Source organism: Hyaena hyaena, unplaced genomic scaffold (assembly GCF_003009895.1).
Source record: "Hyaena hyaena isolate Hyena2069 unplaced genomic scaffold, ASM300989v1 scaffold_41, whole genome shotgun sequence".
In the NCBI taxonomy this organism is placed as follows: Eukaryota; Metazoa; Chordata; class Mammalia; order Carnivora; family Hyaenidae; genus Hyaena; species Hyaena hyaena.
The window spans coordinates 2,140,563-2,163,011 of NW_024080673.1; the positions used below are offsets into that span (position 1 = coordinate 2,140,563).

At 46.2% G+C, this 22,449-nt stretch overlaps 1 protein-coding gene across 7 annotated transcripts in view; it reads right to left on the reverse strand.

Annotated features, from left to right (window-relative positions):
- MGAT5 (alpha-1,6-mannosylglycoprotein 6-beta-N-acetylglucosaminyltransferase) overlaps positions 1–22,449 on the reverse strand; it is a 330,034-nt gene that overhangs the window by 8,479 nt on the left and 299,106 nt on the right. For all 7 annotated transcript variants that reach the window (XM_039229960.1, XM_039229959.1, XM_039229962.1 and 4 more), the window contains 2 exons: positions 18,164–18,280; positions 12,059–12,133 (listed from right to left, as the gene is read on the reverse strand). In XM_039229960.1, coding sequence (XP_039085891.1) covers positions 12,059–12,133; positions 18,164–18,280 — 192 coding nt within the window. The remainder of the gene's footprint in view (positions 1–12,058; positions 12,134–18,163; positions 18,281–22,449) is intronic.

The window sequence follows — 22,449 nt, forward strand, 5'->3', positions numbered from 1 at the left end:
CATGATTCTGTCATGAGGGGACTGGACTGCTGGAGGCTGAGCGAGTTTGGCGGCTAACGAAGAGAAATCCTTTATGGCATGTGGTTGAGACACTCTGAACATGGATTCAAGACAGCCTAACAGAAGATTCCAGAGAGCCTACCAATGCAGAGTTGATAGAAATACACTGGATTATTTAGAGCTATGAGGATGCAGGCTAACCTTCTGAAAGTGATGCATGGCGGGAGGGCAGGCGGAGTGTCCCGCTTCACAGCCCTGGCCCTCCCACAGACAGAGCAATAAGTGGTGGGAAGATGCTACTTGACTCCTCAGATTCACGATGATCTTGAGCACAATCCATGTGCCTGCTAAGCCCTGGGCAGCACAATGACCTTGGACTGGGTGACTACACAGATCCATGCACCCCAAAGATCACTGTTCACTGGTGGCTGTCCCTCTCTTCCCTGGGAGCAGATGGAAACTCACTGGCTGGCCTTTGGTACTCTGTCCATCCCATGAGGATGGCTGTCACCAAACAGGAAGACGGAGAGCACATGATGAACAATGGAGTTACTGGTCAGGGCTGAGTGGACACACAGATATTTGGAAAAGGTTAAGTATTGCTTTTTGGTGGTTTCTCTGGCTCGCTAATGCAAGCAACTTTGCTTATAACTCTCTGCAAGCCATCTGAGAACTTCTATAGCCTTTTTAAAATCCAACACCAAAGCCAAACTTTATTTATTTATTTATTTTTTTACAAATAGTTTATTGTCAAATTAGTTTCTACATAACACTCAGTGCTCATCCCCAAAGTGCCCTCCTTCATGCCCATCCCCCCCTCCCCCCCCACATCCATCAGTCCTCAGTTTTTGTCAGCATTCAAGAGTCTCTCATGGTTTGCCTCTCTCCCTTTCCCCCACCATTTCCGCCCTTCTTCTCCCCCTTGGTCCTCCGTCAAGTTCCTCCTAATCCTCCTATACGTGCAAACATATGGTATTTGTCCTTCTCTGCCTGACTTATTTCGCTCAGCATAACACCCTCAAGGTCCATCCATGTTGCTACACATGGCCAGATTTCATTGTTTCTCATTGCCATGGAGTATTCCATGGTATAGATAAACCACATCTTCTTGATCCATTCGTCTGTTGATGGACACTTAGGCTCTTTCCATGTTTTAGCTATTGTGGAGAGTGCTGCTATGAACATTGGGGTACATGTGCTCCTATGCCTCAGCATTTCTGTATCCCTTGGGTAAATTCCTAGCAGTGCTATTGCTGGGTCATAAGGGAGTTCTATTGTTAGTTTCCTGAGGAACCTCCACACTGTTTTCCAGAGGGGCTGTACCAGTTTACATTCCCACCAACAGTGCAGGAGGGTGCCCGTTTCTCCACATCCTCGCCAGCATCTAGAGTTCTCTGATTTGCTCATTTTAGCCACTCTGACTCAAAGCCAAACTTTAAATCCAACACCAAATCCGACACTGTCAACACTAGACAGGAAATCAAATCAGATTATATTGTCCACACTAGGGGCCAAGTGAGAATTTTTCTTTGCTACCAGAATTTAGTTTGGCCCCACCCTGGGTTAGGCTGGGGAACTGGAAACCCAAGAGAGCTAATGGCTCCAATTCTGGCTTTTATAACTTGTAAGAAAACAAAGACTGTCTCTTCTCAGAGAATACCTACAGGCAGTTAGAGTGGAGGGTGGTATCTCTTCATTTGCTGAGTCTGGTGGACTCTTTCTTTATTAAAGTTCATTTATTTTGAGAAAGAGAGAGAGAGGGTGTGAGAGAGAGGGAGAGCGAGCAAAGTGAGTACAAGTAGGGGAGGGGCAGAGATAGATGGAAAGAGAAAGAATCCCAAGCAGACTCCACACTGCCAGAGCAGAACTGGATGTGGGGTTCGAACCTACAAACCGTGAAACCTGAGCAGAAATCAAGAGGCGGACACTTAACCCACTAAGCTGCCCAGGTGCCCCTGAATCGGGTAGACTCTCAAGACACCATTTCCATGAATTCTCAGCCATGTACAGTATGTGAAGCAGTCCAAGGGGTAAAACTGAAACAAGCAGAAAGACTGCTTGTCAGAGCAGATGACGTGCCAAGGTAAGTGCTTCGAGTCAGAGGATGCGGGTGTGAGCCGTGCCCCCGTTCTGGCTCGGGCAGGTTACCCGCTCTGCTTCTGCCTGTGCTGTGTGTCTGAGGACTGATGCTAACAGACTGTAAGGGATGGAGCTGACAGAAGACTGGCCAACAGCCAGGTGCTGCACCGACACTCATCTCCTGCCCCTTGCCCCTCCACGGAGGGGTCGCCTCTGCCCTGTCCAGGGCTTGGGGGCACTGCAGGCATTGGCATCTGCGGAAGCCGGGGTGCTCCTGGGTAAGTGGAGCCCAGCACGTCCTTGGGGAAGGGCAGGTCGGCACTGTGAGGGTGGCACTGTGAAGGGGCGTGCCCTCAAAGCTAGGCTGCAGGGCGATCTGCCCCAGGTGCTCATTCCTTAGTCAAACACTCTAGCCGACCTCTTCCAGGCTCCCTTCAACATGCAAGCTGAGGTCAAGGGCACGTGAACTTTGGGCCGCAGTCATCCCTGCTTGTGGCTCACGGAGGGCTGGTCTGGCATTCCTCTCATGAGTCTGTGCTGGGGGCCAGTAGGATAAGAAATAGTAGAAACAGCTTGGAGAACCATCTGGAAACTCGGAAGATGTCCTGGTAAGCATGACACCAGGTGAGGCAGGAGAGGTGTGGGGACCAGGGGTGCGATTCTGGCCACCAGGTTTGGGACACCCACAGGGGGCCCTGGGACTCTCTGCCTGCTCTCACGGCTACGATGGAGAAAACACCATTTGTCCTTTGGTCCTTACATAGTTCTGGTGAAATACAATGAGGGGACTCTCAAGGCTCTTGGAGATGGTAGAGAGAATATTCCAAGATAGAGCATTACTTGCTGCCAGATCCAGAGGTAAGCACTGAATTGCCTGGATTAGACAGAGCAAGTCACCCTTCACCGAAAGCCACCTCTTTGCCCCGTTGCCTGCAGGGCACAAACGAACTGGCAGTGGGGTCACAGGCCTCACCTCACCTCCAGGTGTAAGCCCTCACTGTTTCCTTCACCTCGGAACAGGCAAATACCGCAACACCGACCTGCCTCGTCTCCCTGCTCGAAGCACTCATTCTCTTTCACCCATTCACGGATTCATCCAGTCAACAAAACGCTTGCTAAGAAAGCCCATGGGTTCAGAACTCTAGACTGTCTGGGTTTGAAACTTTGCTCCCCCATTTATTAGCTGAGCAATCTTGGCTAGTTACACACTTTCTCTGCCTCAGTTTCCTCGACTTTAAGATCAAGTAAATATCATTTGCTACCTTGCAGAGCTGTGTGGGGGATTCAGTCAATTACACAGTAGTCTCCCTAAACCCCCAAAACCCACCACCATGTGCAGTTTCCTGTGGTCAGCCGTGATCCCAAAGGAGATGATCCTCTGACGGTCGGCCGGGAGATCAGTAGTAAGCCTGATGCTACCTCCCAGCGCCTGAGCCATTCACCTACTTCATCTCCTCAGAAAGGTACTTAATCATCTCATAGCATCACAGGAAGGGGGAGCACAGGACAGTAAGACGTTCTGAGAGAGATCACATCCACATAACTTTTTTGACACTATATTGTTAAAACTGTTTTATTATTGCCGTGAATCTCTTTCTGTGCGCATGTATAAATTAAACTTTATCACAGGTATGTGTGCATGGGAAAAAACATGGTACATATATTTGATACTACTATCCAAGGTTGCAGGAATCCACGGGGTGTCTTGAAATGCATCCCCGGCAGATCAGGGGGGAGCTACTATAATGTTTAAGTGTTCAGAAAAGTGCCATCTACAGCTTGGCTCTCATTGTTACTCTATGTGTAAGTGACTTTTCTAGCACCGGGGAAGAACATTCCAGGCAGAGGCAAACCAAGATCACAGGCTGTGATAAGGGAGTGCCTAGCAGGTTTCCAGAGGAGCAGGGAGTTACATGAAGCAGGAGCAGAGCTGTGTGTTTTGGGGGCCAAAGCAGGAGATGGGGCCCAGAAGGTCCAAGGGAGTCACCCCACATGGCTTTGGCTTTTCCTTAAGAGAGAGGTAAAAGCCACTGGGGAGTTCTGGGCAGGAGTGAGAGGCTGCCCTCAGAATGACCCAGGCATTGGAGTTCAAACACCCCTCTGTGAAACACTCCTATCATGTGGTGGCTTTGAAGGTTCTCATTCATCCATTCTAAACTTCACCCAAACCCATTCAGGTCTATGCTGGGTGCTAGACACATGAACATACATGAAACACAGACTCTGGGCTCAAAGGCTCAGCGCACAGTCTGGTAAGAGAGGCCCACATTTAAAGAATTACAGAGGAGTAGAAAGCAGAGGTCCAAATAGGGTGTAAAGGCCACTTGGAGGAGGTAAATGATTAACTCTGTGGGGATGGCAAGTGAGGTGGCGGGAGCAGTCAGTCAAGGCTCCCAGGAAATAGGGACTTCTGGGTCGGGCCTCGTAGGTGAAATAGAAGTAAGTGGCTTATTGCAAACATGGCAGTTTGTAGATAAGTGGTGCTCAGTAAAGAGCTGTTGAACTAAGTTGAAGGATTCTGGCCTCCGGAGGCTTTAAGAGTAGAAGGAGATGATGAGCACTGAGTGTTATGTAGAAACTAATTTGACAATAAACTATTTGTAAAAAAAAAAAAAAAGAATTAATCATTTCATTTACATGATTAGCTTTATCAAGAGAAGTTACAGTTGAAAAAGTTGAAGTAATATTTATGTAAGAAGTATTAAATAATTGTAACACTGAATGATAATCATAAACAATATTTACATAGTCATTAAATCTAGGTATCAAATTATGATATAATTTTTATCGGAAGTCTTGGAGAGGAGAGAAAGTTATCATTCAGCGTTACAATTATTTTTATTTTCTGTTGGCCTCTCTGCTTTCACCCCAACTCTTTGGATTAATATGTGCTTGTTTGTTACTGTTATTTAGTATTTAATTCTTCTTGATTTCTGCTCAGGTCATGATGTCATGGTTTGTGGGTTTGAGCCCCACATCAGACTCTGCACTGAGAGCACAGATGGCATGGTAGACAATCACATTTTAACCTAATCATGGAAATGGTACTGCATCATTTTCTTCTATTTTATTTGTTAAAATCAGGTCCTTGGGGTGAGCCTACACTTTCAAGATAGTGATCGGCCAATACTGTATATAACAGGAGGCAAAGTCTTGAGGGCCATCTTTGACAGTAAACTGTAACCACAATGATCTAAATACTACCAATAACCTGAATGAGTTTGATAACAGATCCTGAGCTCCACATGAGAATGAAGCCCAATGGATACCTTGATTACAGCCTTGTGAGATGCTGGGCAGAGAACTCAATTAGTCATGCCCAAAATTTTGACCTACAGAATTGTGGGAATGTCAAAGGGTGTTTTTTAAATTGTTAACTTGTGACAATGTGTTACACAGCAACAAAAATTAATATACATGTTTTCTGTTTCTATCCTATTCTATTTCTATTTCACTTTTGTATTTCAGTGACAATTAATTTCAACATATTTCAGCTGATTCTTCTTGTAGCTTCTTTGTCAACTAAAAATAACATACATTTTAGGCATTTTATATGAGCTTCCTAAAATATTTTCTACTCCAACATATAACCAATTTATTTTGCCTTTTAATTTGTGTTGTTGTGTCACTTATAGTAACAAATAAATCATATATTCTAATGTTTTGAGCAAATAAAACTTTGAAGTATAAAAAAAAAAAAAAAAAAAAAAGAGTAGAAGGAGAAAGGGACAAGATCTTCCTAACTCAGAGCGGCTTTCTACAGCTAGAATGAGACTTGGTGATTTCCAGTCTGGTTAATAAGCCCACTTAGAACACAGAACACCTGCATTCCTCTCTAACAGTTATTCCAACCAGTTGCCAAATTTGCGTGACTATTGTGAAATTTTCCTTCAGTGACTCAACTAAGAAAGGCTTACTGTCAACAAATTTATGAGAAAGAGCAAGGTTTGAACGAATGAAGACAACTCACTGTGGAAAAGAAGTAAGGGTGCTGCCTTAGCCGTGGGGACTTAGTCACAGCATGGGGAAATGGGATTCCCAGAGCTAGAGAACATGAGGGAATGCTGCCTCCCTGTCCCTCCCCGCGAAGTGGAAGGGCTGGCCCATCACTCTCTCCTTGTTGTTTATGACAGGATCTCCTCCACAGCCCTCCAGCCCCACCTAGCCCTGGCCAAACCTTTAACAGAGTTACTGCACCCATGACAGATCAGGTGCAAATGGATTTCTCTAGAAATTCACTGTGAGGGGCCGAGAAGATAGGTTCAGATTTAGGTCTGGGGGCAGGATCTAGAGGAAGTGAGGCTAGGAATTTGGGGAAAAAAAAAAAAAAGGAGGGACAGGTTCTAGGCCTTGAAATTGGAGTTTGGGCCAAATTGAGCCAGCTACCTGAGCAGTAAGGAACACACCTGTCACGTCTGTTACGGCTGGGTGACACAGGATCTGGTGCAAAAAAGGTGTTCAGTACAGACTGACTGGTTCAAGATTTTTCAGTTACCCATTGGTACCCACCATTCTCGACCTCTGCTGTCCTCAGAAGAGTGAATTTTGCCCACAGGTGGCCCCTGGACTGATTCTTAGTGGTGGGTGTGGATGAAGACACAACAGGAGGTGGTTGTGATGCTGCAGTGTAGCGACTAATGTTCATGGATGACCTCTACACACGCAAATCAACGGGCCAAGAAGCTCACCCTTAAAGGAGTTAGACACAGATCTGCCACATCGTCTACTCAGCTAGTACTGAGAGACTACCCGGGAGAAAGGACAACATACAGCCACGTGCCTGTGACTGTTCACAGCCACACTCTTCACCTTAGCCACAGGAAATGACACACATGCCCATCAACTGGTGAACGGATAAACAGTGATGTATCCATACAGTGGGTACATCATTCCGCAATTAACAAAACAATGAAGTGCTGATACATGTGCGTGTATGAAGCTCACACACATTATGATGAGTCGAAGCAGCCAGCAGTCTCCAGAAAAGGCAAATCTACAGTCAGGACACAGACCAGCATGTCCCTGAGAGCTAGAGCGATGACTGACTGCAAAGAGGTCCACACAAGCTTTTTGGGGGTGATGGAAATGTTGGAAAACTAGATGGTGGTGGTAACTGCATGCCTCTATCAATGTGATTAAAAAACCCACTGAATTGTATCCTTTCATGGAGGGAAGTTTATGATCTGTAACTTACGTTATCAATGAAGCTGTTTCTGCAGCAGCAAGGAGCCAGGGCTTTCCGAGAACCTACTCTGTGTCAGGCATTGTGTGTTCTCGGCTCCACACCTGATTCCTCCATCCACCTTATGGGTAGGTAATGTCATCCCCACTGCACAGAAGCAGCAGGGCAGGGAGGTTAGGAACTCACCCAAGGCTACGGAGAGTGGGACAAGAGCCAGGCTCCAGGCTCCAGCACTTCGTCATGACTCACTCAGTCTCTCGGAGATGGAGAATGGCTAGGTAAACAGCAGCCATTCATTTCTCCAAAGAGCAAACATTCCCCAAACTAAGGCCAAGCCTCTCCCCTTTGCAGTTCCTTTTCCTCTTTCCCTGAATCCTCTTTCCACCATTCCCTGCTACCCTGGACTACTCAGAGTCAGCGCCAGGCTTGTCCTTGCATCTAGAACACTCCCCAGGGAGGTTTAAGTTGGGCCCCGATAAGCCAGATTTCCCAGGAGCTGAAGCGGATTCCACAGTGACTCTTGGGAATTAACTCATTTTTCCCCATCTCCACAACGCTTTTCACATGAATTATACAGCTCTTTAACATGAGCATAAGCATTCCGTATATTTTACAGGGTCTTTACAGGAAGGAGAAAACAGGATTGAGGAACATATGCATGGTTTTCAGAAATCAACCTCAACTCTCTGGCCTGAGGCAACTACCTAAATCTTACCCAAGAAATGCATAATGAGAACCTTAACAGGCCCAGACACTCAGGTTAGGGAAGAATAATGCTCTTGATCTTAGATTACAAGGGATTTTCGCCTTGGCACCGCCCCCAGCTCCTCCCCCCCTCCTAGAGGGAGCACCTCTTAGAGACCTGCTTTAGAACAGCATGCAATCCAAACCAACACTTCCAGTACAGCAAGCCAGTGGTGGTGTGTGCAGAGGGGGTTATTAGGGGAAAAAAGTAAGTGGTTTTCCTCAAGTCAGGACTCTTTCCCACTGGGTGAGCCCAGGGTTGGCGGGGTATGAGGTAGGTTTCCAGCTGTCAACCGCTCAAGGTACACTGAAGCCTGGGGTTTTCTCAATTGCTGTCAATTGGCTTCCTCCGGCTCCTGCTGCCTTGGGTGAGCAGGATGGACAACCTTGAAAAGGTTCTGAGATAAAAGCTTCCTGCTCCCCTTGCAGATCACACGGAAGACTCTGGAGGCAGAGAGATCAGCCTAATTAGGGCTGCAGCACTCTGTCAGTTCAAGGGACCGGAAGCCTGGGCTGCCACTACGTCTTCAGAGCTTGAGGCTTTCCTGTTCACACCAGAAGCACCCCTCTCTCTAGTCTCACTGCTCTTTGATGATATTCTCGCTGCAGAAATAACGAACGCTCTAAAATACTGAGGCCTGGAGATATTTGTCAGAGGTAGAAGACCCAGCCTGTGAATCAATGGGGTCTCAACTTCCCATCTCCACTCTGAAGTTGGGGGAGCATTATGGCTTCAACAAAACCCTCCCACAGAGGCTTGGGATAAACTCGAAACAGGCCTCCTGAGGGCTTGTTGGCAGCCCCGAGAGAATGTTTAGGAGGAGATGCCCCAAATCTGAGATTCCTAGAAGGATTTTCCTCGAATGCCAATGTGACGGTCCCACCGCCCTCACCCTGCTGTGCCAGAATCAGATCTGCGTTCTTCTGCTGAACCTCAGCATCGTTTTACCAAGTGTTTCCTCCCCCAGCTCTCACCTCGCCTCTCTTCACTCACAGCTAAACTTCAGATAATCCACCACAATGTCTCTTTTATTCCCCAGGCCTTTGCACAGTGACCTGTCCAGTCATCCTGGTAACCCTCCAGTCTGCAGTCAGGACTCACCTCCTGCAAAATGCTTCTGGAGAGACTCTCCCCCTCTCCCCCCACCCGAGTGATGTGATCCCTAAGCATCCAGGTTATGCAGTGGCATTGCCTGTGGACTTAACTGGCCTCTCTGTGAGACATGAAGCTACCTGAGGACGGGGACTCGTCGCTTGATATCTTCCCTGCCTCCCAGCACAGTCCACAGGGCAATCCAGCTGACAAATATTCACCCAGGGGACGGGTGAATCAACAACAGCAGGCTAAAAAAGAAGCGCCCGGATTTCTGTGAACTGCGGGCTCTGCAGCAGTCTGTGCCAAGGTGCTAGTGTGAAAGGGCACTTTTATTAGTGAGTATTCCAAATCCTAAGGTCCAAGAGGAGCTTCCTAGCTCCTGGGACACAGGAATAAAAAGCACACGCACCTGCACATGCTCTCTTTCATTTGTTCGTTCCCTCCAACGGGAGTTACTGTGCCCCTACTGCGTGCCGGGCGGGGGCACTTGGGACACAGAGGTGAATGCACCAGGTGTGCTCCGGCATTATGGAGCCTTTAGCAAGGTCGGTGTGGGGAATACGAGCTCCCTGTGTGAGAGGAAAGCTAGCAATAGATTTACAGAGATCAGCCCACGTGAGAACTTTTAAGGACTGGCTGGGATTCAACAGTCTTAAGGAAGAAGCCTCTAAATAAACTTGATAAAGAGTCTTTTTATACGTGGTGGTGAGGAACCGTCTTCCCAGGAAGGAAGTGGAGACAGGAAAGGAGGAAGTGGTTTCAGAAGTCGCTGCAGGGATCCTGGTAAAATTCCTGTGACGGTGGTGGGAGCTGTACTGGCTTAAAACTCACTGCAAGAGGAGAGCCGACGGCCACTCTCTGCACCTGCGGGAAGGGCCAGCAGCTGGCTCCGGGAGGTAGAAGGTGGCGAGTACCCCTCTGGGACGTCTGCCACCGAGGTCGAGGCTCAGATCAGGCCAGCAACAAACCTGGAGCTCACGACCGCAGATCTCGGTCCCTGTTATCCAGGCAGCGGTTATTCCTGCCACCTCCCAGGATACTGCGAGCATTAAATGCGATGATGTGCCATGATGTGTTTGGTACTCATGGCCGTGAAGTCTGTAGGTAAATGGCTGCTCCAGTTTAGGATGCTGATGTGGTCATTCTTTTTTTTTTTTTTTTAATGTTTATTTATTTTTGAGAGACAGACATAGAGCATGAGTGGGGGAGGGACAGAGAGAGAGGGAGACACAGAATCCAAAGCAGGCTCCAGGCTCTGAGCTGTCAGCACGGAGCCTAATGTAGGGCTCGAACCCACAAACTGAGATCATGACCTGAGCTGAAGTCAGACGCTCAAGCGACCGGGCCACCCAAGTGCTCCTTATGTGGTCATTCTTAATGGAGGCATTATATAAAGAGTGAATGAGGGGTGCCTGAGTGGCTCAGTCAGTTAAGTGTCTGACTTCAGCTCTGGTCATGATATCACTGTTTCTGGGTTCAAGCTCCGCACTGGGCTCCGTGCTGACAGCGTGAGCCCAGAGCCTGCAGCCTGCTTTGGATTCTGTGTCTCCTTTTCTCTCTCTCTCTCTCTCTCTCTCTCCCCCCTCCCCGCTTGTGCTCTCTCTCAAATAAACATTAAAAAAAATTAAAGACTGAAGAGACGATGGTTCAGATGCTTAGCTCTTGTGGTGAAGTCCAATGAGTTGTATCGGGGATTGCATTATATCACAATATAATTATAGACTATGATAGGATACATAGTATCATATTATGTAATCGACAGTACTAGTTTGCATACACGGAGCGCTACCTGCTAGCCCTGTTCTAAGCACTTCGTGCCCTATAAATTCTATTATCCTCCTTCTACAGGAGAGGAAACCAAGGCCCAGAAAGATGAGTAATGCGTCCGAGTCATACAACTAGACAGCCGTGACGGGGCTGCAGAGCATACCCTCTGGCTGCTAACAAGCACCCAGAACAGCAGACACACCACCCTGGAGCCTGTGACCCCACCCCACCCCCCAAGCAGCAGCGTCCAGTCCGTCGCCTCAAACCTTTCCTCGGAGACCCACCTTGGACCTCCAGTCTACGCCTACTTACATTTTCAACAAGCCAATTCTATTTTAGCCAGCACAGTCCTCATCCCCTACTGTGTGAAGATCTCGATTGCCTCAAGGCATTCTGCTTTGCCCCTGAAGAGGAGACCCCCATTTCTGAAATGCGGTCAAGGAGTTCATACTGCTTTGTCCACAGGGGTTCTGAATCTATTTGTAGCTCCGAGCTGCTTTTGAAGACTAAGGAATTGAGATTTTATAGAAGGATGTCGATGGTGCTCTTGGCCTTTACTGCCCCGAGCACAATCCATGGTGTGCAAGATCTGCTGGAGGTGGTGAGGCTCTTGGAGTCCTCCCCTACTTTAGAACCGAAGCCCTCCTTTGATCTGTTTTAGATACTTAGGTTTTGTGTCGTTTCATTTGAAAAGGGGTCATGTTTTAAAAGATGTTTGAAAACCACTTAAGAGTCCTAACGTATTTGGAATTATTGAGCGTGTATTAAGGGAATGCTCAGAATGCCCTGGTTTCAATCCTTGCTTTTCTTAGGGTGATAAATAAAGATCTGGCAAGACCAGAGAACTATCTCTCTTTCCCTTTCTCCACCCAAGTCTTTGTGATGTCCCTCAGAACCCATTCCAAGCACAGGTCTGATAGTTACGGAGGTCTTCACCTTGACCATCCAGTCTCTCCCATCCTAAGATTCCATTATGACTTTCCACCAACAAAAAGAACATTCTTATCTAAAGGACAGACTAAGTTCCCTAGATGACCATGACAGTGTGTGCTTCAAATTTTCACCAAGCCATCATCCAGCTTGTGGAGTCTTCCAAAGCAGGAAAATAACCACAGAAACACAGTGAGCTCTTAGCTGTTCACGAGAGCCCCTTGAGGTTATGAGCCAAAAGAACTTCCAAAGTGCCTTACCTGTTTTTCAATGAAAGCGTTGATTCTCTGCAACATCCCCTCACATGTGAATTCATATGGCATGTATGGCTCAATCTGTGGAAACAGAACATGGTATCAGCAGAGAGGAGGACACAGCACTTACCCAATCCTCCCCTGATTCACTCACACTCAGGTGCCTCATGAGGAGAGAAGACTATGAACCTAGATGTCAAGAGACCTGGATTTACAACTTCACTCTGCTCCTCACTAGCTGTGGGACCCTGAGCAAATTACCTCAGGTTCTTCATGCGTACAATGGTGATAATAAAAATCTCTTTTAAGCCAAAGATTATATGAAAAAAAGAGAATAAAGTGCTTAGTTCGGGGTCTAGAACACAGCAAGCATTCAAGAAAAGGTGGAGGGTATCATTTGTTAGAGGTGAAAGCCCCACAGGGCAGGCCCCATGGCAGATGGGCTACCCTTCTATCCCAGTGCCGAGCTGGGGGCACACGTAGGATTTCAGCAAACACTTGTTGAATGAATGCACGCTCAATGATGTGAGAAGGGCACATGATGGGTGCTCTAAGGACCTATCATGGTGACAAAGGCATTGGTCTGCATTAGCAGTTGTGGTAAGCAGTACCCAAAGAACTCGTGGGGCAGAAAGAGAGTAATAAAGTGAGGCAGAGTTCAGTCACGGGTCTTAGGAGGCCAGAAGGTCAAAGCAGACTTCTGCACATGCTGGGCTTTTAAGGCCAGTTATGACTCTAGCAAGCCCAGATGGGGAAGACATTCCAGGTAGAGCAGGTAGTGGGAGGTTAGACATGCAAGAAGCAGCTGGTGGGTAGAGCTTGGGATCACAAAAGCTGGTGAGACACGGCTGGGAAGAGGTTCACTGGATTTCCACAAACCTTACCTTACCTTGCCTTAACCTTACTTTACTTTCCCTTTCCCTTCCCTTTCACTTTCTCTTTTCCTTTCTCTTTCCTTTCCTTTCCTCCCCTTCTTTCCCTTTCCCTCCCTCCCTTCCTTCTCGAGAGAGACAGAGAGACAGAGAGAGAGGAGAGGGAGAGGGAGAACACATATGTGGAAGTGAGGGAGGGGTGGAGGGAGACAGAGAATCCCAAGCAGGCTCCACGCCTAAGTCAAAGCCTGATGCAGGGCTGGATCTCACAACTGTGAGATCATGACCTGCAGTCAAGGGCCAGATGCTCAACTGAACCACCCAGGCAACCCCTCCACAAAAGGATTTTTATACTAAGGAGCCTAAGCTCTATTAGATAGCAGCAGGAAATCCCAGAAGGTGCTTCTCTGGGATGGGGGAGGCAATATGATCAATATATTGACACCTGGGAAAAGGGAAGAAATGTGGGTCTGATCTCTGCTGCACAGTATAATATGCCAACATTATAAGGCTTGTGTTTTGGGGGCAGCCAGCAAACATGACCAACCAGATGTGGAAATTTCACTTGGCACAAAATCACTAGCAATCTAGTCTGTTACAGCTTCAGAGAGCCCAACAGTATTTGCCAGCAACGGGACAGAGGGCCACCTTCACCATCTCCCACTTATGTCTATCTATGCTTGCCTATCCCAAATTTCCAGGGTGGAGAACTGGATAAAACACTTAAGAGTTGAAGCCTGTATAAATTGGGATGGTTGACACAGAAGACATCCTTCCACAGGCAGCCAAGCAGTTGGTCTCAAGGCACCTTTTCCCCCTTTTGGTGTGTGTTGATTCACACATTGTATGTGAAATCTTCTTTAACCATGACTGTTAATTTCATAATATATCTTCAAATCTGCAATCATATAATCACACAGGTTTTAGCTCAGCCTTCCCTGCCCACGACCATCCGGAGAGAGCTAAAAGAGGCAGAGCCATAAGTACTATGCTATCGAGGCAGAGCTATTGTGCAGGAACACAGGTCATCTTGTTCCTAAATAGATCACCTGAGAAAAGCTCAAAATACCTAGAAAACTGACTTCCATGCTGCAAGCCTGCCCCTTCTCATCTCAAGCTTTTACACTTGCTCTGTCCTCTCTGACCCAGAGACATAGCCCTTTATAGCCCTTTCTTTTAAAGGATATTTATGTACTCAACCTGTGGGTGATTCCAGAAGCTTTCTGGCCTACCAGTATGTCTCCTCTCGAAGGTTCACAGAAGGAATGGAAAAAAACAAAAGCAGAAGACTTGGCATTTCAAGCTCATTTATATGGTGACAAGTTGAATTTCTAGAGTGAAATAAACATTGGTGGCCATCTGCCACGACACCAACAGATCCAATTATGTGGTGGGAAACAGACTGGACACTCTGGGGCCATTCCTACAACTTACTCCAAAGGTCATCTATTAGAAATGGAAGTGACTCCAAAGGTCATCTATTAGAATGCAATAAATACAGAAAAATGGCTCTTTCTGTATCCTCCTACAAATCTAACCCAATTTAACCAAAGGGACGTTGACTCATTAATTGCTTTAGGGCCAATTCACTATTTTAATAATATGAAGCCAAATGATTTTCCTCTAAAAGGAAAAGCAAAGCCAAAAAAAAAAAAAAAAAAGGGTAATTGTATTCTTAAGCTACCCCTACCAGTGAGTTCCATTAGCCATCCTGCTGAGGACAGGAACAGGGAGGGCCCTCTCTGTGAGAAAGTTCTCCAGACTCCTGGCCTTTGATGAAAGAACACAGATGGAGGAGCTATTGTGTGGATTGGGGTAGGGGGCGTGTGATAATTTTCTGCATGTTTATCCTTCAGAAACAAGTCAAGGCCTCCTTGGGGAGTAGAATGAAAAGGAATGCTGAGTCCACATCCAATCATGGAGAAGCCCAAGTAGGCCCAGATGCAGAGAAACAGGGGAAGAGTTCTCACCATCTTGCTTTGTGGGAAAAGGACCACTATTCACAAGGCCATAGGATGGATGCCTACAGGCTGCGCTGGGTAGTTTCTGCTACAAACTTCTCAATAACTTCCCACCTTCTCCTTCCTTTTTACCTCTTCACCTGCCTTCTTGTGAGATGTCCTGTCTCTTCTAGTACCTGCTCATTAGGTCAGAGTACAGTTCCTACTGGGAAATGCTCTCAGAGATCAGCTGGACCCACCATGGTCCCATCTGACCGGTGGCTTGACATCACTCAATGAGAGATGGCCTTAGATGGTACCAGAAGACCAGGAGTTGAGTCCTGATGATCTCCTCTACTAACCACAGGATTTTAAGTCAGACATATTCTTTTTTTTTTTTTTAATTTTTTTTTAATGTTTTATTTATTTCTAGGAGAGAGAGACAGCGTGAGCAGGGGAGGGTCAGAGAGAGAGGGAGTCACAGACGCTGAAGCAGGCTCCAGGCTCTGAGCTGTCAGCACAGAGCCCGATGTGGGGATTGAACTCCTAAGCTGTAAGATCATGACCTGAGCTGAAGTTGGACGCTCAACCGACTGAGTCACCCAGGCGCCCCCACTTATTACTTTTAAACCTCAATCTTTTCATCTGTATAAGAATTAAGTGAGATTAAGTGAGATTAGGCTCCTATAGATACAGAGAGATTTGAGCTGTGTAGGAGGTTCTTTCTATATAAGAGCCACTATTATAATTACTTTTCTTTCCCCTTATGAGGTCTTAAACAGTTTTTGGAATAAGGAGAAAAAAGGTTGATCAGGGTTGAAATGTAGAGCATGAGAGGTCCCATGGGGTGAAGTCAATCTCATGTAGGAATGAGCAAGTACAAGTCAGTGCCTCACTCTCTGTGCTTTATATCAGGCATTCCCATTAGATTTTTGTCGGACAAAAGGCATCTAGCACCTAACAAGTTTTGTGTACCATGATCCAAGATTTTCGGCTTCATGTAGAGGCAGCTTTTAAATTACTCCTCTGCAAGGGCAGGTGCACTTAAACGAGTGCTGTGGGTTGAATTATGTCCCTCAGAAAGATCATGCTGAATTCCAAACTCCCGGAAGCTGCAAATGTGACCATCTTTGAGAACAGGGTCTTTGCAGAGGTAACCAAGTTGAGGTCATACTCAATTAGAGTGGGCCCTCATTCAGTATGACTGACATCCTTTGGTCGGGAAAGAATGGGAAAGACAGGCAGGCACACACACACAGGCACACACACACAGGCGTGCGCGCACACACAGACTGAGGTGCTATAGCTGCAAGTTAAGGAATGCCTGGGGCCACCAGAAGGTGGGAGATACAAGGAAGAATTCCCCCACTATAGGCTTTGTTTGGAGGGAGCATGACCTTGCTGACATCTTAATTTTGGACGTCTAGCCTCTAAAACTGTGAGAATAAATTTCTGTTGTTAACGCCACCATGTTTGTGGTTCTTTGCTATGGTAGACCTAAGAAACCAATCCCCTGAGGGACTTGGGGACTCAAGAAAGAAAGAAAGAACCATCGGTCTCCACAGGAAGAACTCCCTGGTGGTGGAGCCAGAGATGGGGGGCAGACATTTGGAGGTAGCCCAGTGGGGCCATACTCCACTCAACCTCTTCCCCTTTACTCACACTGGGTCTTGAACCCATGCCCTTCTGGGTCCACTTCTCGGTTTAGCTTTGCAAATTCCTACTCATCCTAAAAGACTTAACTCAGTGCTGCATTTTCCAGTAAACTTCCCCTTACTTCCACTTCTCGATCTTTTGCATATTATTGTTGGCACTGAACACAGTCTGCTAAACACCTATTCCTCTCTCTCAATCCATTAGGCAAATCACTATGCTGGGTACAGAGTACCCCAGTGAGAGAGAGAGAGGTTTCCTGCCCTCGTGTTGCTGACAGTCTAGTGCAAATCCAGACTGTTGATAACAAAAATAAGATTATATATGTATTACTAATAGTGACTTAGTACTGTAAATTAAACACTGACTATATGGTAGATGCTAGGCTTACGGGCTTTACATTCATTATCTCCTTGAATCCTTACAAATACCTATATAGTAGGTAGTACAAGCCTACTTAGAGATGGAGAAATTAAGGCTCAGATTCAGTAAGTGCCCGAGGGAATGCTACAAGTAGGTGGCAGAGTTGGAACCCCCAACTCAAGCGGATTCCAGCCCGTCTTCAGTACAGCCATGTCCATATATGACTCTGTGACAGAGTGTAAGCGGTGTTGCGGAAGGAGGAGTCCAGAGAGCAACGAGCACACCAGTGGCATCCGCGGCAGTCGGGGGGTTGGGAGAGGTTAAGTCGGCCCATTGCTACTGGGTGGAGAGCTTCCACAGGCAGGGAGCCAGCCTCCATCGTTAACAGAAGTGAGTGTCCCCTACAGGGGCACCAAGGGTGCCCTGCATATGGTTGGTACTTAACTGGGGGCACCTGGGTGGTTCAGTCAGTTAAGCATCTGACTCTTGATTTTAGTTCAGGTCATGATCTCATGGTTGGTGAGTTTGAGCCCTGCATCGGGCTGAACAAGATTCTCTCTCTCCGTCCCTCCCCCACTTGCATATACACATGTGCTCTGTCTCAAAATAAATAAACAAAAAGGTGTCTATTAAAAAAAAACAAATAAATAAGTGCTATAAAAAACATTTCCTGGGGCGCCTGGGTGGCTCAGTCGGTTAAGCGTCAGACTTCGGCTCAGGTCATGATCTCACGGTTCGTGGGTTTGGGCCCCGCGTCGGCCTCTGTGCTGACAGCCAGCTCAGAGCCTAGAGCCTGTTTCTGATTCTGTGTCTCCCTCTCTCTCTGACCCTCCCCTGTTCACGTTGTCTCTCTCTCTCAGAAATAAATTTAAAAAACATTAGAAAAATTTCCTAGTATTTCCTTAGTCGCTCCTGTCATTCCTACTTTTTTGTGTGTGTGTTTTGTTTTGTTTTGTAGGGGAGCAGGTCTGTGTTTTCCGATCTCGGTGAGAAGAACACAATTAGGCACTGAAACGAGTTCTAATTCAAACTCCTACCACTATATCTGGGACCCAGCAGTCACACCGAACGGGTCTGCAGCATCCATACGGGGGCACCAAACTAGCTCCCATCTGTCAGAGCTCCCACGAACCCGCCCTGGGCCATGTCCCATGGCGTGACCATTTCCTCACCCCAGAGGGAAGCTGGTAAGGAAATGTTCTCATTACTCAACCAGACGGCCTGCACGGCCCACGCATCTCAGTTCACAGTGCAGATGGGGGAAATGGAATAAAAGAGACAACCTTTTGACTTAAAATTGCTTTCACGGCATCTTCCACTTCCTCCTGGTTGCTGAGGTCAACCGTCCAAACGTGGGGCCGGCCGATGAACACTTCAGCATACGGATGCTGGGATGTCAGCTGGAAAAGAAAGAGCACCTGAGTCTCACAGATACTGTTTTCTCCTTACACCTTCTGGGCTAGGTGAAGTGTTACGCTTTGTATGGCCTTGTGCTCACACAGGTAACAAGACACGTTCGCCCTTCCGTGATGACCAAAACCTCCTGAGGACTCAAAAGCGGAGACCAACAGAACTGTCAGCTCCGGAGCTGGAATCCCACTTGGAAAAAGGTCAAAACCAGCGGACGCGGTAGCTGTTCCAGGTGGCTTCAACTCCCAGAGTCGCACCAAGAAATAATGAACGTTTCACTCTTGGTCACAACCCAGCCCTGAAAAATCACCTAGATCAAACTAGAAGCTGTCATCAAACACAGATCAGGACAGGTAAGCATAAACAAATTACGAAAGTCAAAAGCTTTAAAGTCAGAGGAGGGCGAGTAACAGCACAGAGGAAATGTGACATAAAGAGAAACAAGGCCACAGAAACAGAAAATTTGGGAAGGCTTTGGGGAATGATCATTAGCATTAACAGTGGAGCCTTAATAACTTAGAAAGACAATGTGGATAAAGCAAAGCTCTAAATTCAGAGGTTTTATTTTAAGAACAAAGGGTGGCCAAAGAAACCAGTATGAAAGCTGGTGATTCTCAGTTCCTGAAGAGTCCATTTTTTTGACAGCTAAATTTACCCCTCAAACTGGCCTTCACCTTTATCCTTGTGTTCTTTCAGGTAGTGGTGTGAAGAGAGCTTTCTGGACTTTTGTGGGAGCATTTTCAGCTTGCACAAAGACTGGACGTGCTACCCTGGATCTGTGAATCTCTGGGTGAGGACCAGGGACTGGTTGCCTCATGTTGGGTTACAGTTCTATTCAAGGCCATCCACGTCCTTCACAGCTTCCATGAGCCCTGCTGGGCTTTCATGTGGGTTCACAGACTCTAACTCATTGGCACAGTTTTAATATAGGTTGAATTTCCCAGGAACATAATCACCATGTAAATCGAGGGATGTTTGTACTCTCTTTTTGTTGGAACTTCACCAATAAGCTGTTACCACTTTGGAAAAACTAGGGCAGCAAAGTCAATATCAGTCAGATTACCTGAGTCTCCAATCCCACATACCCAAACCAGTCTGTATTTGTAGCCCTCACATAAATGGCAACTACACATATACTTATATATGTATAGACACTTTTGAACTTGGCTTCTCTTTTAGAACATCACTTATAAGCAAAAAGGGCTAATCATATTCAGCTGAATGTTTTACTCTTCTCAGACACAAACTTACTCATTCTAAGGAAGGATGAGACACGTTTTCTCTAAGGAGGTTCTTGGGTATGGTATATTTCTTGACTACTTAGAGCCTGAAATATGTATTCCCTTATTGTGAATTATTTTCCTTTATATTAGAGTTGGGAAAGCATTCTTTTTTGAAATTATGTAAGTAGGCAGGGCATATTATTTACTAATTTTGTTTCAAGACAGACAAGTAGATGTTATGCTATATTTGGAGTAGAAACAGGTGCTGGGTCTGGTAGGGTTGAGGCCCTTGCTTTAGAGGCTAAGCTGGTTGTCTTTTTCCTCAGATTCCGGTCTCCTCAGAGTATGGGATGATTTAACTGGCCTCTCTCCATCTCACTCCTAGCCGCCATTCTTCTATCCCACCTCACCAATCATGTGCCCATGCTACTTAGGTCAGGGAACTCAGAATATAGGTCACTGGAGCCTCAGCTCCCAACCATCACTGGCATCCTCTCAAGAAAAGTATGATTCTGAAGAGAAGATACCCTAGGCTCTGCTCCTGCCTCTCATCAGAATCATGCCCCTCACTGGCCTGTTCAGCATCCCTTCTTCTGACATGTACCTTTGTCTTTTGCTTAGTCACATGGGTCAGTGATAGAATCTACCAGATGACCACAGCCTCACAGAGTTGGGCAAGCATCCATTTTTCTTTTTTTCCCCTGGCACACATTTTAGATTCAACACATATCAATGTGGCCCCTGGCTGGCCCAGGCACTGTGCTAATCACCTGCGTGTGCATAATTTATCAGGTTTCCGGTGTATCGATGAGGATTTTGAGATTTACAGGGGTTTACAATTCTGCAAGACCACAGTGCCCGGGAGAAGCAGAGCAAATGCAAATTGAGATCCTTCAACAACATACTAGCTTTTGACAGAAAGGAAGATGGCAAGTTTAAAGTATCTGTTGGGTTCTTATGCAAAGACCAAAAGAAGCTCAACGTAAACTCCTGTCTTTTAATCCCACTCTTAAAACTTGCCAACCCGAGAAAAATCTCAGGACTGAATTTATGCCTGCATGAGACCTTCCCTGAAGATGAGCAAAATGTCACACCATTTGCACTTGGTGGCCTCGAGAACAGACTGATGAATTCTTCCAACAGAATCAGGGTAAATTAGAGTTGCCCTCCATGTCCATAAGCAGCCATTGGCAGTCTCTCGCTCCCTCCTCTTGATAAGGTCCGCCTCCCCCCCCCCCTTTTTTTTTTTGGCTAGGTTGCTCCAAGCACTTGGAAAATACAAAATGCCGAGCCATTATTATTTTATTCATTTACATTTATTGAGAGTTTCTTAATTTTATGAGTAAGGCATTTTGTGATTCATTATTCCCTTCTGAATGTTTTGCTCCATCCCGTTAATTTATTGAGAACCGTCTGATCTGAGCTACTTCATTGTATATCAATCAGTAAATTTACTGGAGTATAGTTTGTTAAAGTAATGAAAATCTTATTAAATATGAGACATTACTTCAGAGCGGCTATTAAATTTCTAAGGAGAACATGGGTTCTCTTCATGGAAAAAAACCCTGAAGCCAGAGAATTTCTAATGGTTTACAAAATGTCCAAATAATGATTAAGAACCTACTAATGTGTTTCTCAGTATAAAGATAAAAACCCAATTTATATCACATTGAATGTATAACTTGAACCAACCACATTACTTAAGGCATTATGGAACTTTTTCCCTCGAGTGTACATCATGGTTTTAAAAATTGATCCAATATAAAAGACAAAAAAAACCCCAAAACTCTCATTTAGAAACTTAGAGTTTTTTTCTTTTCAAAGCAAAGGAGGGACATATGTGCAATTTATATGGATTGATTTATATGGATCAATTGTTGCTTAACTGGAAAGACTAGCAAGGGAGCCAAAAATTGCTTTGTAATTATGTTCACTTTGGTTAAAATTTTTCCATTTGCAAAGCAAAAAGAAAAATTAGTTCCTAGGGATTTTTGACCCTTCGACATTTACAGAATTCTTGATAGCTCTCTCCCAATGAAAAGTAGCTTTGGCCAGAGGGATTTTGTGGCTTTTGTGGGCTGAAAGAGCAGACTGAGTGGCCCACCAGGCCTTGAGGTCAAGTTCACTGGGTCCTCCCAAAGCTGGGTGATGTTGCTGGCTCCCAGCCTGCTCTCCACACTGTCTCCAGCAAAGAAGGGGACAGATATCAGATGGAACCTGCCCTCCTGCATAAAGCAAAGTGACCTTGGTGTTTCGCTGCAGTACATCAGCATTCACGCCTCTTAAGTGTGAAACCCCCTTCTCCTCCTTTTCCTTTATAGCAGTTCCTGCACTGTCTCCTTTTCAATTAACCCAGCACATTCTCTACCTGGCAGAACTCCCTGTTGACACCCTCTCCTTGACGGACTTAGCTACTTCTTTCCATATCAAAATCTGAGCTCCTGGAAGACAGGAAATGGGTCTTAGTAAGTTTCCCCAACGCAGCAGCTAGTATCATGGACCCTGTGGGGACATAACGAGCATTTGTCAATTGACCTTCTGTATACCAGCCCTCCTATGGGAGCCCAGGACTGACAGTCATCTGTGTGAGCTCACTTGCTGAGCAGTGGCTGAGGATCCCATAGAGCCATTCTAACTAGAGTCTCATTTATGCACTGGTGTCATGATCTAAAGGGATGGGCGGAACCAAGCGCCTGGGGGGGCAGCTCTAATGCCTATTCTCTTTATGCCATGAACAATCAAAGCCCTTCACGATCTCAATGAAAAGCAAATTACTAAATGAGGGCAACTGATAGGAAATGATGAATATCCTTTCTTCAATAATTTCATACTGGCTGCTCTGATCTATGTAACATTACGTCATTCGCGGGGAAATAGATTGCGCTTGAGTGTCCTAATTTTTTTTTTCCAGGAAAAAGCACTCGGTTGTAACAAAG